The 18,144-nt window shown below is 38.5% G+C and overlaps 1 protein-coding gene across 1 annotated transcript in view; it reads right to left on the bottom strand.

Annotated features, from left to right (window-relative positions):
* The window catches only part of ANKRD22 (ankyrin repeat domain 22), a 24,597-nt gene that overhangs the window by 4,346 nt on the left and 2,107 nt on the right, over positions 1–18,144 (bottom strand). The window contains exons 2-4 of the mRNA XM_017867513.1: positions 5,837–6,028; positions 2,589–2,696; positions 56–133 (exon numbers count right to left, since the gene is read on the bottom strand). Coding sequence (XP_017723002.1) covers positions 56–133; positions 2,589–2,696; positions 5,837–6,028 — 378 coding nt within the window. The remainder of the gene's footprint in view (positions 1–55; positions 134–2,588; positions 2,697–5,836; positions 6,029–18,144) is intronic.

The raw sequence follows: 18,144 nt of genomic DNA, 5'->3' as shown, positions 1-18,144 counted from the left end.
ACCTACAAATACCATTTTGAATATTTTTTCAAAATGGCTAAAAGTATAAACTTACACAATCTGTAGCATTAACTTCGACACCAGCATCAAGTAGCATTCTTACAAGAGCCTCATTCTGCTTTGTCTTTGATACCTATTACAAATGGTAATTATAAGAAAGGTTTATTTACAAATTGTTTCTCCAATTTATGCCTGAGACTATTTAATCAATAGACTTCATTTTAATCCCAACACTCCTATGCATGCATGCACCTTTCCTAAAATTTCCCCCAGCTTCTCACCCACCCCAATATCAATTAATTAAATCCAGGTTCTCAGACTGTGGTCCTGAAGTAGCGGCATTGGCACCTTAGAACCTTAGAAATGTACTTCTCAGGTCCCATCCCAAACCTACCTAATTCCACTGAGGATGGAACCTAGTACCTGTCTTTCCCTTCCTGGCTCAAAGCTCTGCAATTACTTCCCATTGCTCTGAGAACAAAAGTAAACTCTTCAGCATGACCTACAAAGCCCCGTGTGTTTTGGCTCCACGTATGGCCCTGCCTTGGGCTCTCTCTCACTCTGCGCCTCCTGGCTCACTCTGTTCGAGTTACATTGGCCTTTATTAGTCTTTCATTCCCACCAGGGTCTCTCTTGCCTGAGAATCATTGCACAGGAAGTTCCTTCTGCCTAGAAGTCTCCTCCCTCCGTTCTTTGCCTGGCATGTTCACCTTTCATTTATCAGCCCAAGTCCCTCTTTCTCCAAGAAGTTTCCCTGACCCACCTGACCAGGTGAAATCCCGCCTTCTTAGCTATCCTAACACCAGTTGCCTTTCTGTATCACCTGCTTCGTGGTAATTTTACATGTGTTTGTGCCATTTGATTAATGACTCTCCCCACCACCCTCTAACTCTCATGGGATCAAGAACTATGCCTATTTTGTTCATCATTATGTCCCTAACAGCTAGCACAGCATCTGGCACATAGGCGGTCCATAATAAACATGTGTTAAAGAATTGAACAAATTAATGAAATGAACGAGGGCTCCTCAGAAATTCACTTTTCCTTCCCAGTCCCCTGAGATTCTGACCACAAGCCTGTTGGAGTCTTCCCCAACTTCCAGTCTCCTGAAGAAGCAAAGCTCTTCCTGCTTATCTGGGTATAGCCCTGGAGTTCAACCCTGTCATCACCTGGGAAGCTCCATTCAGTTATCTCTCCTTAGGCTTCCCTCTTGTATCACCTCCTAAATGACCTTTCTCGGCCTACTTTTCTCTGAAATAACCTAATGCTTTCTTGTCTCCTCCCCTATCATTTCCTCTTATGTCACTTATTTTTTAATTCATCACAAATTTACAACTTTAGGGCCCATTAATAAATTGCATGTACATGAAATTAGAGCTGAGCTATTCATTACGATTAGTATTTTTGCCCAGACCTCCAGCCTCTAAACATTGAACCATCTTAGAAGGTAGAGTGTGTGTCAACACATTCTGAATGAGCCTTCTAATCACAGTTGTAATTTTTATCTTTAGAATCTCTAAAAGTGTTTGTAAATAAATGACAGATTCTCCCTGCTCCCAAACTACATATATTTAAATGCTATGTGCTAAATACACAATGAATTTTTAAAGAATTATTTGAGGATATGAGCAGATTATATTTTATCAGTGAATTAAAGTTCTTTTCTCTCTCCTATAAATTCAAATATAAAATCAACATTATCATGTTTAATTATAGTTCCTCAAATTCTGTGGCGTTTAAATACCCAATAAAGTAATAACATTTTTGATTGGCAGACTTGTTCTGTGGCTTATGTTAACAGGTGTAACCAATATTCGCAGTTTATCAGCTACAACAAGGAGGGAGCTTGGTCATTTAATTAGAGTAAATTATGCATCTCTTGAGTCATGTCTGAGAGGTGGAACAGGGCACAAAGGAAACCAGATGGATAAAAGTGAGTAAGTCAGTGCAGATCTGTTATCCTATTGGGAAAACTAAAACAAACACCAGCTCAAGCTTCATCTTCTACTCCTTATATGACTGAATGCCGATACCAACTACATCTTTCTTTATTCAAGAAAATTGCTGTCTGCCAAGATTCATCCAAGCATGAAGAAATTCATCAAGGTGAAAATGGGCTTAAATTCTCAACAAGTATCTTCTGTGTGTGTCAACTTCTGGATGCAAACTCTTAGGAGCTGTTTTCAACACACCACCAGAGGAGTACTTAAAATCAGAAAGTCAGATAGATAAATCCAAAACAGAAACTCTTCTTTTAAAAAAAAGGAGAAAAAAAATTAGAAGGGGTGTTTTTTAATATTCAGATTTTTTTTGCTCCCTTCAGAAAAGTCTTAGTTAAGATTAAATTATTTTCTAAATCGACATTGAATGGATTACGTTACCATTGATTAACTATTTTTGCTACCTTTCTTCTTGCTGTACTTCAATTACAGCACTGGATGTATGTTGAACATGTTAATTACAGAATACAAACCAAAGGCTTCTTTTGTTATTATTTCTTTTCAACATCTCACTGGCCTGTCAAGAGTCAATGAGTCACACCATTGATCTCCACATTTACCCTTTGCTCTAACAATTGTTGTACTCACCATGAGGAAATACCCAATAAGCAGAACAGGCATTAAGAGGATGATTAGTAGATAATCAATGAAGGTAAATTTTTTCTTCACAGCATAATGCAAGCAGGTTCTCTCTTTCTAAAAATTAAGAAAAGGATTCTTTACTAATAAAGCATTTCAAATCAAAATTTATTCAGATGGCCATCTCAAAAGTTTAGTTTGTGCTTTTATTTTCCGGTAGCCATGGCATCTTTTCCTGTGGGATATATCTGATTAATGAATGCATGTTTCCATGGAGCAGAACAGGGAACTTGGTCCAGTGTAAAGGAAAAGCTAGGGAAGGGCTCCTGGAAGACAACAAAGGTGAAATGTACACAGTAGAGCTCATCACAAGACAGATTCTTACACCCATTTGGTTTCTGGAAAAAAGATACACTGAGATATAAACTTAGGACTGAATTTACTATGAAAATTGATAGTTATCCTTTAATCATCTACCATGTATACGATTATCCATTTTGTCGTTTGTTCATAAGAAAACTCTTAACTACATGGCTATTTTTCATGTTCCTTCATGTGCGTAGTCTAGAAGAATGCATATAACTCAATTTTATTCTTCAAATATGTGAATATTTGTCAGGTAATAGACGTAAGCTTCCAAGGGTTGTGGGAGATGTGAACTCTTAGGGCCTCATAATCAAAGATGGACAGAAGCATGCACAAATAAATATAAGGCAAAACGGAAGGTGGTAATTGGAATACCAACCAAATCAGTAAGAGGAGAGGGAGCACAAGAGAAAGAAAGGAGGTTAGTTTCCACTTATGTGAGGCACTGTACCTAAATAAGAACACTTTTGTTTTCTAATATGAAGTCATTTATATTTTCTGTAAAAAAATTTTAGAAACTAGAGAAGAATATAACAATGGAATTTTAAATTGCCCATTATTAAATGGCCCAGAATTAACTGTTGATATTTTGTTGTATTTTCTTCCAGTCTTTTTAAATGCATAAATATGGAATTTTGAAATGTAGAATTATATTGCATATGTAATATCATATCTTGCTTTTTTCAGTTTGGAAGTGTATATTTAGAATATGTACATTTTTCCATACCATTCAATATTTTTAAACATATGATTGTAATGGCTGCATGGCTTAGTATTGAGTGGAACTACTCTGATTTATTTAGTCAAGCCCTGCCTTTTGAACATTTCAAGGTTTTTGAGGGTTTTTTTTGTTTTGTTTTTATTTTTCTGTGAGACAGGATCTTGCTCTGTCACCTAGGCGGGAGTGCAGTGGCACAGTCCTAGCTCACTACAGTCTCGACTTCCTGGGCTCAAGCGAACCTTCAACTTCAGCCTCCAAAGTAGCCAGGACTACAAGTATGTGCCAACACACCTGGATAATTTTTCACTTGTTATTATTTTGTGTAAAGATGGGGGGGGTCTTGCTATGTTGCCTACACTGGTCTTGAACTTCTGATCTCAAACTATCCTTCCACCTTGGCCTCCCAAAGTGCTGGGATTCCAGACATGAGCCACTGCACATGGCCCGTTTCAAGTTCTTAACCTTTCATTGTTATAAATAATATTGCCTGAACCTGCTCATTCATAAAGTTTTGTCAACATTTCCAAATCTGTCCTTTGCATACATTTCTAAAAATAGAATTTCCAGCATAAAAGGTATTAATGCTTTTCATATTGTGTTACCAAATTGTGTTCTAACAAGACAATAATAATTTAAACTTTCTGATCAACATTTGTTTTCTTTTTTAATCTTGGTCATTTTGACAGGCAAAAACAAGGATCTTTATGTTTTAATTTAATTGCTATCAATAGAATCCATGTTTTCTATAGGCTAGTGCTTCTAAACCACCAGCAGAGCTTTTTGTTTGTTTTTAAGGCCTTTGTTTACTGCTTCTGGAAAGAATTTATAAACAGATTTCAGACATGAGAAATCACCAGTTGAAATTATTAATGTACAAAATTAATATTTGGAGAAAATAAAATATTAAATGCTAACACATTAGAAACATTTGAAAGTGGAAAAGCAAACTGAAAACTTAATGTATCCACTAAAGTCTTTTCATGGTTTTATGATACCAGAAAATCCCAGAAGGCTAGCTGAGGCCCTCCTCTTCGGCAAAGCAGAGATAAAAGAGTCTCCTCAGCCTTGCCCACGGGCTAATATCTCCTCCCTCCATTTTCTAATTAGCGCATCTCTTAAAAGAGCGCAGGAACCCCCAGACGTCTGTCCTCTGGCACTACCACTCACCGCAACTCCACATATCTGGTTTCACAGCAGTGATCTACAGAGATCCTATTATACTCTACAATGTCGTATATCTGTTCAATTCAGCACAGTCATGACTTGCTTTTAATCCCAACCAAACGTAAAATAGTAAGCACAAATAAAAAAGTCCAATAGTCATCAATTTTCTGGTAGTACATCGTTACTCCCAATGAGCTAGTCTCCAAATGACTTAGAAGAGTCAAGGGGGGAATTCCAGTGTTTTCTCACCTTGAATGCGTATGAGTGGGTACAGGACAGTCATAATGATTGCAAAAAAATGACTTTTAATATTTATTCAGTGTAATTTAAACATTGCCTTTACTACGATGCAAATGCTAGATGTTCAGAAAGGAAAGGGCTCCACAAGGATTTTCACAGCAATACACACATAATCTTCTCTTCCTTGGTCCTGAAGCCTCCAAAGTAGCTAATATTGCATCTTTAAATATATTATTTACACCTTTTCTGTGTGACTTCAAGTAACCTCTGGTTCATGAGCTTATTTGTCCTTGGTAAATTTCTCAATAGTACTCTTTCATTCTACAAGCAAACTATAGGATCCTCTGGAGATCAGGACATTAATACAGCAGGTAAAAATCTAGCTAATGAAACAGCATTTCTTTTCCAAGAAATCTTTGCCATTGCTTCTGTGTTAGTGACAAGAAAGAGAGGAGGGGGAGAAAGAGGAGGATGAAGAGAGGAAGAAGGAAAAGAAAGAAGCTCTATCCAGCCAAATGAGTGAACCAGAGGTAAAAAGACATAATTTATCACAAATTATGCCTGCTGATTGAAGTATGTTTTATTTTGCTGTTTAGTCTAATAAAATGTCCTTGCTATGTGTCAGTCTCTCTAAAGTAAAGCTAAGATAATTGTTGGTATTAGGAGCTACAAGTAATTTTAAAAATAACATGCACCACTTCTAGTGATTCAAGGAGAAAAGAATGACCATGAACAATTACACTCTCCTTTTGTGTCATGACCTCACCTGGTTTTTGAGGTTGACATTGGCATTTCTTCTTAAAAGGAAGGAAACGATTCTCACATGCCCTCGCCTGCAAGCACAGATCAGGGGAGTGTCTCCATTAAAGCCATCTTGAACGTTGGCGTAGCTGCTGTCTTCTTTCACCCACCGCCACACTTGTCCAAAGTCATTCTGATAGGCCGCTTGGCAGATGGGCTGAGTCAGGAAAAACAAAAGCACGTTTTGAAATACTGGCATAATTAAACCACAAAAAGGAAAAAAAAAAGTCATAACCTAATACATTAAAATTTAAATGTTTTAAAATTGTAATATATTGCTTTGTAGGTAAGATTTTTTGGTCTCGGTTATGCCAAGCCTTAAGTCTAGATCAAGAATTAGCCCATGAGGAATCTCCTACATTTTCCTAAGTTTTCTTGGCACACACTTATGCCCATCAAATAGACAAATGGATGGATAAATAATGAAATACTACAAATTCAACTCAGTAAGGGAACTATGTATAGTGCTTACAGGTAGGTGGGCCTGTCAGAAAAGCAGACATTTTCTTTACTAAAGATAAAATACCTTTATCTTTATCTTTACTAAAGATAAAATAGAAAACAAGCATATGGGGAGGAGTTTAGGGCAGCACTAGTGATGAAATAAGACCTACATCGCACCCTGTATTCAAGGAGCTCAACAGAGCAGAAAAGACAGTTTTTAAAGGCAAATAATATACAAATAACAAATTATATGATTAACTACACTTGATTAGATGCTGTTTATAAAAACCATTATGCAGAGCTTCACAAGGCACCGTGGGAGTTTAATAACAAGACTTCAGGTAGCATTATCTTGTCCTCTTTCCCTCCTCTGCTCCAGCCTTCCTCGACTTCTGCTATTCAAAGTTTGGTTGAACCAAAACATGTTTGGTACCTTCCATCTGGGCCTCTGCCCTGAATACTCCCTCTGCATAAAACATACCCCCTGCCCTTCATCTGAGTAACACCTAGCTCAACCTTCATGTCATAACTTAATTCTCATTTTATCCAACAAGTCTTTTCTTACTCCCAACATTCAGTATCTCTCCCTCACAGCAACTGACATAACCATAACTCTTTTCTTAATTATGTACAATCATGTATTTCAGGCTAGCATGAATCAGGAGAGTTCTGAGGCAGTGCTGAGAAGGAAGGCACTGAAGTTCAGGCTGTAAACCCAATTTGATTCACCGCTGTTTCCCCAGCATTCAACACAGCACTCGGCACGTGGGAGGCAAACACTAAATATTTTTAGATTAATCTTCATTACATGATGTTTTTCAAAAAGGATTTAGAGTAATACCTGGCATACGGATGGTGCTTAATGTATGAAAGTTATTATTATTGCTACTGTCGTTCTTTGATAATCAAGTCAAATCCCTACTGTGTGCCAGTCACAGGTACCAGAGAATAAAGGGTATAAAATACGTCATCTTACCCATGTAAAATGTATCAGTTAAGTGGGGAAATAGGACAGAGACACTCACACGCAGAGTAAATGACAAGAAAAAAAAACTTTTGGTATGGGTAGTTACGTTAGCACCTGTGGAAATTGGGACATATCAAGGGGAAAGTCAAGTGGGTGTATTTGCTAATAAACTGAGGTTCTAACATAGCCAAATATCACAATAAGTGGACTATAATATACTTTTAAACCTAAAGGCCTACTCATGAAAGAAACATCCTAACAGAAAATTAACTCAGCAGCAATTAAAGGCAAACTTCTGTACCTTAAAAATGAAATGAACGTGGTACATGGGCTTTAAGTTTCAATAAAAATGCACAGTTACACAAATCTCCTGTTCTGTCATCCTGAAGTCTTCCCTTTACTAAGCTTTCCAACAGGTGGGCACTTCAGTGTCTCAGCATACTGTGTGGCTGATGTAGAAAGGACTGGGGCAGTTGAAACACTTGTCTCGTGTCAGAAAAACAGGATGTAATTGCGGCTCTGTTACTACCTCCCCCGGTGACTGTGGACAATTCACTTCCCTACTCTATCTCAGTGTCCTCGGCCATTAAATGAAAGAATAAGGCAGAAGTTCCCTTGGGTTTTCATATTCTATTATTTCTGGGACTTTAGTCTCAACCAACAAATCTTCCACATCACTGCTGGAGCCTAGGGTTATGTCAACACAACAGTGCTTTAATAAAACCTTCAGTGACTTGCCATTGTCCTAGCAGCAATGCCCAGTCATTTGGATTTCAAAAATAAGTGAAACAAAAGTAAATGCAGCAAGACAGTGTTAAGTCACCAACTCTTAATTTTCCAATTAAATGTTTTAAAACAATACTTTTATTTCATAAAAGATATTTGAACAAATACAAAGATAAATGAAGGAGATTTTAACAAAATTATGTAAGAATATAATCACCAGAGGGGAAAACAATTCTTTATGTTGGATAGATATAGTTAGCTTTATAGAAAAATTCATTTTATTGTCCTTTTAAAAGATTTTACCATAAACTAGTGAAAATTTAATAATGGAGTGATTAGCAGTGGCCACTATTCATCAAGAATTTGAAAATTGATGGTCTACCATGAAGAGCTTGAAAACAAGTGGCATTAGAGCTCTTGTTCTCTTTTCTCAAATATTTAAATTACTTGACAACATTTAAAAAACTAGAATATTTCATGTAGTAATCTGGCTTTCCAGCTTCTCTTTAAAAATGGAAACTTTTGGGTGGGCGCAATGGCTTACGCCTGCAATCCTAGCACTTTGGGAGGCCGAGATGGGTGGATCACCTGAGGTCAGGAGGTCAAGATCAGCCTGGCCAACATGGAGAAACCCCATCCCTACTAAAAATACAAAAAAAAAAAAAAAAATAGCAGGGTGTGGTGGCTGGTGCCTATAATTCCAGCTACTCGGGAGGCTGAGGCAGGAGAATCACTTGATTTGGCAGTGATCCGAGATCGCGCCACTTCACTCCAGCCTGGGTGAAAGAGCAAAACTCTGTCTCCAAAAAAAAAAAAAGAAAAGAAAGAAAGAAAAAAGAAAGTTTTGCTAACATTGGACCCATATTCCTGTAGGATACCAAATAACTGATGCTTAGTGAAGGTGACTCCAGTTCTCCATAGTCCCCTCCACTCGCCATCACATTACGCTGGTTCACTTCACTCATCTATGTTACCCACCTGGTAACATAGACCTCCAGGAATTCTCTGCTTAGGCTTCTCAAAGTCTTTACTAAGAGCTAACTAAAAAGAAGAGAAAAAGATGGGGAGTTGTTCTGCAAGAGTCACTCAGTGCTTTTGAGGGCTTTCTCAACCCAATTTGAGCAATATTACATAAAATACTAACCCTATCTTATCTTTAGTCTTTCTTAGGCTTCCTAGATCCAAGACATAGAGTTACCAGGAAGCTAAGTGTCTTCCTTCTCGGTTGAGATGTACAAATACAGTCATGCTTCACTTCACGACAGGGATACGTTCTGAGAAATGTGTTGTTAGGTGATTTTGTTATTGTGGGAACATCATAGAGTGTACTTACACAAACCTAGATGGTAGAGCCTATTACTAATATGGTATACCTTGTGGCTCCTAGGCTAAAAACCTATACAGCATGTTACTCTACAGAATACGGTAGGCAGTTGTAACACAATTGTAAGTATTTGTGCATCTAAACATAGGTGAACATATAAAAATATACAGTAAAATTATAGTGTAAAAGATAAAATGGTACACCTGTATGGAGCAGCTCCATTATAATCTTACGGGAACACCGCTGTATATGCTGTTCATCACTGACTGTGAGCTCATGTGGTACATGACTATAATTTAATGTGAGAGTCGCACTAACAGCTGAAAAGACTCCATGCTGTTATGAACTTTCGGTTTCCACTAGGGAGCAGCACAGCGTAAGAAAAGCACTGACAGCGGACAGAAGGGAAGTCCAATAGAAAGTGCTGGTTGACAAGCCAAGAATGAAAAAGAGAAGGGACTGTCCATTTGGGTTGCTGGAAAAGCTATCATAAACCCCTTTTAACCCCTTAAGCTCTGGAATTTGGGGGCACCCAGGGTGTTGAAGAAACACACTTGGGAAATTATTATAATAACTCTATCCCCTAATAGTCTCAGAACCCTTCTGTCCATCCTCACTGCTAAAGTGCTACTTCAGATCTTCATCATTCTCACCAAGACTATTGCACACAATTCTTTCAATCTCAAGTATTCCATATGCCATTTTTCCAGCTTCATCTCCTACTACTGTCTTATCATCTCCCCAGCTAGACTGTAAGCTATATAAGGGCACTGTGGCTACATGAGGCTACATTTGTCTGTACTGATTCATCATTGTACCCCCAGTACCTAACATAGTGCCTGACGCATGGTAGGCATTCAATATGTACTTAGTAAGTAGATAAGAGAAGGAAAATTCTGGCTCTAAGGCCAAAGCAAGGGAGAAAAGAGAGCTATATGGATGGAAATAACTGTAGACCGACTGAAATTTTTTGCCAGAAAGTCAGAGGTTTGATCTTCATTCATTATACTACTATATATTTGTCATAAATAAATAGATATAGCTAGATAACTGATATGGTTTGGCTGTGTCTCCACCCAAATCTCATCTTGAATTGTAGCTCCCATAATTCCCACATGTCATGGGAGGGACCCAATGGGAGGCAATTGAATCACAGGAGTAGGTCTTTCCTGTGCTGTTCTCATGATAGTGAATAAGTCTCACTAGATCTAATAGTTTTATACAGTGGAGTTCCCCTACACAAGCTCTCTCTTGCCAGCTGCCATGATTGACTTTGCTCCTCATTTGCTTTTTGCCAGATTGTGAGGCCTTCCCAGCCATGAGGAACTGTGAGTCAATTAAACTTCTTCCTTTATAAATTATCCAGTCTTGGGTATATCTTTATTAGCAGCATGAGAACAGACTAATCCAATAACTAAATAAATAGCATTGACATTTAAATAGATGAATGGATTAATGACAGCAGATGTGATTGAGACAAGGGTAGATGAGGCTTTTGAGCATGATGGGGAAGATTTTGGCCCATCATAATTAAAACTGTCTACATGAAATGAATAAAAATATAAAACGGCATTGAAAACCAGGTTGTAGAAACATAGTAAGAAGACACAGTTGACTGAGCTTGCCATGTAAGTTTGTGATTTTCTCCAGCAAACCTAGATGAGGGAAGAGTACACAAAGTGAAGAGGCCAAGAGTAAGGATTAGGAAACATGTCTGGCAGGAAGAGAAATGAGAGGAGAGTGGTTTACCATTAAATTCAGACTGAATGAGCATCATATGTAAGCCAGATAAAGACAAATGAACTTGCAAAAAGAGAGAGAGAAGCAAATAGAAACACAGAGAAGGATCAGGGCACAGTTCATACATGTGGTCTATTAGAAAAGTAACCAGTTACGAAGTTATCATGAGAGATGTTACAGATAAACTGTCTAGGAATGAGAAGTCAAGGGTGGCCTTGTTGGGTATCTGATTTGGAGTAGAAACACAGGTCAAGAAGGGAGAATGAAGCTTGTGGATGTTGAGGTCACTGAGGATGACCCTGGGGGACAGAAAGAAATGGGAACTTGTGCTCCAGGGAGGTGGAAGTGGGTCTTGGAATACAGTGGACAGAAGTGAGAATATAGAAAAAGGGCCATAAGCAAAGATTTCAAGTAAGAAATTGAACCATGGTCAAAAAATGACAATGGTGACCAAGAAGTAGACTGAATCAGCAGCCGCCATAAGTGAGGGTGTCATAATGCCCAGGAAAAGCCAGATTTCAGTGAAGGCACAGAGGAAAACAGACTAGCAGGTGAGGAGGAGATTGAAGAGAAACAGTATTTACCAGCAGGGTGCATGAGTTCCCATGGGTTAGCTGTTCCCTGTGAACAGCACTCCCTAGAACTATGCTGTGGACAACCTGAAAAGCTAAGACACAGTATTAACAGGGTCCACTGACTAACTTTTCTCTTCAGCCTCATCTATCAGTCTCCCTTTTGCTCACAACTTTGTGGTGATTTCTGGGGCATTCCAGGTTCATTTCTGTTTTCTGGCCTTGACACTTGCATGTGACCTATATGGTGGGCTTCCTGCTAGACCAGATCAAGTATCAGCCCATGAATTACCTCCTCAGAGAGGCCTTTCCTCACCACTCAGCCTCCCAGCTCAGGAACTTTCTCTGTCTCACATCATTCTGTTTTATCTTTTTAAATTGGACTAATTGGTATTGAAATTGGGTGTAACGTGCCCAATTTCCTAGAGAGTGAGGTATCTATGACTTTTACCTGGTTTTTAAAGTGCCCCTCAGTGTGCCAACTGTGTATAAACCACTGCTGTTCTGCAAGCTCTCCCATCTCTGGTCAGGCCAATTTCCTCACTTCTATGTTTGGGCTACCTTCTTGCCACCCTTACCTTTTAAATTGTGCTATCTATTCTTCAAGGCCCATTTCATGGTTCATCTCCAAGAACTCTCTTTCATCTTTCTTACCTGCAGCAGGAAATATACAGAACCTCAAGCAGCTCATTGGCCTTAAATGAGCTAGTGGGTTAAATTTAGTCTCCCTAACTAGACTGTAACCCTCCTGAAGTTAGCTTCCATAAGGTCAAGCACCCAGAACATGGATAAAAGTCAATTGTTGGTTGACACACTGATTCATCCAACCTGGCTGGGAAGTGAGGCTAGGAAAGGGGTTGATGTTTAGAAGGTAATAGATCATGTAAGGACCAGGGCAATATTTTGCCTCACTGGTTCGCAACCTTGGCTAAGTATTGCAGTCATGTTTGCACCAGCCTAATATTTAAAACATGACCCAGGCCTCACTATTGACCAATTAAATAAGAATCTGTAAGAATAGGATTGGGGCATTAGTGCTCTTTAAATTTCCCTGGTGATTCTGATGGACAGTGAGGGTTGAGAATATCTACAAAGGTAAAAGAAACAAGCCCCCCATAATGGAAGTAAAAATTTAATGTAATATTATAGCTTTTAAACTCATGTTAGCTAAGAAGCATTCAAAACTCTGGAATAATGGAATATTAGGAAAAATCTTGTGTGTCCTTTCGCCTTCCCACGTCTGTCTTTAAAAGTAGCCAAGAATTTGGAGGCAAAGTTTCACTCTGTCCACTTTCCATCTTACTTGCCCAGGCACTAAAATTTAAGAAGTGTCCACGGGTAGAGTATGACGCACCCGGTATGTTGATGATTAACTAAAATAATCAGCATGTTGATGATTAACTGTATGTATTACTTAATAATGTTTTGCACTGCTCTAAGTATAATAGATATCACAGCTGAAGAAATACTTGGTATTATCTTAATGGTGTAGAAACATCTGAACAACTTGTACCATTATGGATGTCTTTAAATAAGCAAAGCTTCCCCAAATTACCCCACTTTTGGTGCTGTTTCCCTAAACTATAATGGAGCTTCTGTAATTCCCAATCTAAGGAAAGACCATGTGGAACTTTGCCTGTGACTCAGAGGAATTGGTTCGCTGTTTATTAGCCATCTCTATGCTACAAGCTCCCCTCACTTAAAATGTTCCATAAAAATTTCTGAGAAAGATTTGTAGGTTTTGGAGCAAAATGATTCCAGTGAAGAGCCTTGTGATTCATGAAATGTCTTCTCAGAAAAGGAAGGAAGATATTTTTCCTTCTTTTCAAGTTAAGAAACCTTGGGGAATGATAATAAGCACTAATTTGATTTCTACAATTAATCCCAAGCCTTTGTTTCTGATGACTCATTCTTCACATACTGTATTTTACAAATTCCTTAGTAAATTTCTTCTTTCAGACAAATAGAAAAGGCACAATAATTTTTTTAAAGGCTGTTCTAGGCCCACTCATGTCCAATTCATGAATCAGTATTTGGTCAAACTCTTTTGAGCTTAACTGTGCCTCAGTTTACCTTTTGACATCCCAAGACTTTTCTACACTGTCTTATTTGTAACGTAGAAGACAGTTTGACTGGGGAAGGGCCCAGGATTTGAACTCTCAGAAGCCAATGTCTCTAAACATTTAATGGACCCAAACAGGTATTTTAGCATTAAATCTCTAAATGTAAGTCTCCTTTGGGAAAAATAAAAAATAACTGTCTTGTCCTGTCCTCTTACAAAACTTGAGAAAATCACTTTTCTCCTCACCACTTTTGGTGCTGATCAGCTTACTTCATATACAAAAGTTGAAACTCCCTAAGTTTTCAATTTTGCATAAAGAAAATGTGTTTCCCCTCAATCCCAGAAAATCTCCTGTTTTGACTAAATGCTTATGTTTCTTGAGTGTTACAAGCTCTAAGGGTGCTCAAAGGAGGTTGTCCTTTAATATTGCCTTCCTTCTCTGTCAAAACCACGCCTTCTTATAATGACCTGGTATCCTTTGCTATCTCTACATTCTTTCCATATCTAAACTCATCCCTTCTCTTGGCGTTAAATACCACGTATATGCAGACAAGTCCTAAATTATTATCTCTTGAGCCAGCCTCTCCTTAAAGGTACATTTCCTGTATTCATCTTCCATCCCCACCTAGATGTCTCACGGGTATCTCTAAGGTCCCATGTCCAAATAGAACCCTGAAACGCATCCTTCCTTCTGCCCCTCTCTGAGTGTTCCCATCTCATCAGCACCACCAAGTGCTGGCTGGTCTAAGGCAGAATCCTGAATATCTACTTTAATTTCTGGCTTTCTTTCACTGCCAACCTACAAACCAGGAAATCTTTCTGTTAAAAACTTATCTAAAATTCATCCATTAGTCTAATGCAACCATCATTATCACTCCATAAACTACTGCAACAGCTTCCTTCCAGGATCCAGCTTTGCCTCTGGCATCTCTCCAATTTATTTTCCCGTGCTATCAGAGTGGCCTTTTAAAACCCTAATGGTCATATTATTCCTCTCTTAAGATCCTTTACTCACTTTCCATTGTGTTTTGTGTAAAATCTAAATTTCTCATCTTGGCCTACAAGACCTGCCTGATCTGGCCCCTGACACCCTCTTTACAGTGTTAACCACCATCCTCATTGTCACTATTATCACAATCACCTTGAACCATTTCAGCTATTTCACCATTGGTTAATAAATGAATAACTGGAGCCTCATTATCAGTGTTAAAAAAAAAAAAAAGCTACAAATGAAGCTTTGTGGAGTGTTTTGTTTTGTTTTGTTTTTTAATTTTTCATTAACTTCAGCACAGGACTTCAACAGTTTATCCTTCTGTTTCTTTGAGTCATATATGGTGGTCATTTCAACACCATACTCTTTTTTCATTGTTTCTTTTTTTGAGATGGAGACTCACTCTGTTGCCCAGGTTGGAGTGCAGTGATGTGATCTCAGCTCACTGCAATCTGTGCCTCCCAGGTTCAAGTGATTTTCCTGCCTCAGCCTACCAAGTAGCTGAGATTACAGGCATGTGCCTCCACACCCAGCTAATTTTTCTATTTTTAGTAGAGACAGGGTTTCACCTTGTTGGCCAGGCTGGTCGCAAACTCCCAACCTCAGGTGATCCACCTGCCTCAGCTTCCCAAAGTGCTGGAATTACAGGCATGAACCATCGCACCTGACGTCAACACCATACTCTTCTATAAGACATTTTATACCTATACCACTGTCCAATTTATCCAAAAGCTTGACTTTCTGTCTTTTAAGTATACATAAATGCTTCCTTTTATCTGTTATTACTGTTACCCATAACTATCTGCAGCCTTTTTGATATTTTCAGTAGTATATTTACATCACAGAGTAGAGAAAAAAAAACAACAACAGCAACAGAAAAAAAAACCACACACACAGAGAAATACACATAAGTCTTGGCAACATTAAGGCAGAGTGGCGAATCTGCTGTAGGCTCATTCATCCTGCACAGGTGCCATTTTTTACCCTTTGTGGACTTGTTTTTTGGGATTTTATGGGAAATTTATGGGAAAATCTGGGTGTGCAAGAGAAAGATAACACAGCTGAAAGGGGCTGGGAAAATCTTTTTTCTCTTGTTAATGCTGAATAAACTGTGCATTGTGCACCTGCATTTTGACTGTGACCCTCATGATCACATGAGGTCAAATAGGAAATGTTCTACTTGTTGCATGTTTGTGCTCAAAAATTTGGGGTTTTGGAGCCCTTCCACTCAAATTTTCAGATTAGGGATGCCCAACATACATATATATACCAGGAACTAGCAGATGCCTGAAATATAGTATGTACTCAATAAATATGGTTGATTAAACAAATGGGTGAGTTAATGACTAAATTAAAAAATGTATACAAATTTTCAATCCTGGTGTCTTTTCGTATGTGAAAGTTATCATTTTCTTTCTGAACTGTTGTGACTTAGCACAATATTATAATTTGTAAAATTGCTTTCAATATACAAGGAAAGAAGTAGAAAACCAGTTGGGATGAAAATGCCTGATGCTCTTCTTGCATATGTTGTTGAATACCAAAATCCTTCTAGCAATTCATACATAAACAAAGTAGATGGAGAGAGTTGGGAAGATTGTGAGAATGCAGTTTTCCCCATTGTCTCTGCCTTGCCTTTCTCATATCACAGAATGACACGATGTTAAATGTTAAACCAGATCTCATTAGGCTCTCTTGCTTTATAATATTAAAACTGTGACTCAGAGAGGTTAAATGACTTCCTCTCAAGTCCCATGAAGTTCTTGGCACAATCAGGACTAAAATATAGGTTTTCTTGACTTTCAGTCCAATGGCCATTCAATTAGTCACATCTCTATTCCTGTACCCCTGACTTCTCCTCAGCTATACCAGCTTTTCCAATAAAACTTGCTTGACCTAAATTGCTCTCCCTAGGCATTGTATATTTCAAGACAATCTTTCTGTTTTTTGAACTATATTTCCTTTTCCTGTAGTAACATCAGCTTCTCTGAAAAACATATCTATTGCCAAAGGATTAATTTTAAGTTTGTGTGTGTATATGCTTGTGTGTGTGTGTGTGTGTGTGTGTGTGTGTGTGTGCATCCTTTTACTCACTGCCTTATAATGAAATCTTCCCAATGTTTAAAGGAATACATCATTTAAGATATGATTTTTAAGAAACACTTTTTGGCGCCTATGTGTGCAGTTGACGGAATCAAAAGTCTAGAAAAGATTCTTTAAGTCTTCTAAGTATTAGTTCCTGAACTCTTTTAAGTTCTCAGCATTTTTCTTCTTTCCAATTTTTGTACTACTTCACAATGCAACAGTTCTCTGTTGCAAGGTAGGAGTAGAATGTACCTCGTTGGACCTGGATTTAGTTTACCCATTCTTTCCACTAAGGGAACAGGGCACCATCCTAGTTAAAACAGTGGCCGAACAGCAGAGTGGTTAAGACCAGCTCTCTTACGGAGCATGTCATATCTGTTGAAATAACAAGTAGTAAAATAATTTAGTAGTTCAGCAGTGATGTAAGAAGAATCTCTTTGAATGAGTAAACACAGGACTCATCCTAGCCACTAATCTCCAGCCAATAAGCACTTTTCAACTGTATAACTATGAGCCAGTGACTATCTTTTCCTCAGTTTCTTCATTTGTAAAATAAGGATACTAAAAGTGACTCTTATAAGATTGCTGTATTAAATGAGTTAATACATATAAAGTGCTTAAAATAGGGCCTGATATATAAGAAGCCCTAAATAAATGTTTGTTGCTATTGTAAATATTATGAACAAATATATTTGATAAGGGTTTAAATGAATCAGCCTTGTTTAAAAGTCCATCTTACGCAGTTGGAGTTACTCATTCAAAATTAGGGCCTCTCCCTGAGCTCTAAGCTTATCCTCTAGTGCAGATTTCAGGACCAACTCTCTGGGATCCTCCCTCATTCTCTCCTTCTTTCTTAAAAATATATATTGCGGCCAGGCGCGGTGCCTCACTCCTATAATCCCAGCACTTTGGGAGGCCGAGGCGGGCAGATAACGAGGTCAGGAGATCGAGACCATCCTGGCTAACAAGGTGAAACCCCGTCTCTACTGAAAAATACAAAAAATTTGTCGAGCGTGGTGGTGGGTGCCTGTAGTCCCAGCTACTCGGGAGGCTGAGGCAGGGGAATGGCGTGAACCCAGGAGGCTGGGCTTGCAGTGAGCCGAGATCGTGCCACTGCACTCCAACCTGGGCAACAGAGCGAGACTCCGTCTAAAATATATATATATATACACACACAATAGAAATGTATAATCCCAGCTACTTGGGAGGCTGAGGCATGAGAATCGCTTGAACCTGTGGGAGGCAGAGGTTGCAGGGAGCTGAGATCACACCACTCCACTCCAGCCTGTGTGACAGAGGAGACTCTGACACAAAAAAAAAGAAAAAAGAAATGTATAATTCTCTTTCCAACTAGAGCTCCTG

The sequence above is a fragment of the Rhinopithecus bieti genome, unplaced genomic scaffold, assembly GCF_001698545.2.
Source record: "Rhinopithecus bieti isolate Rb0 unplaced genomic scaffold, ASM169854v2 scaffold_53, whole genome shotgun sequence".
Lineage (NCBI taxonomy): Eukaryota > Metazoa > Chordata > Mammalia > Primates > Cercopithecidae > Rhinopithecus > Rhinopithecus bieti.
Note: the sequence above shows the minus strand (reverse complement) of the source record. Positions and strands in the feature narration are given on the sequence as shown.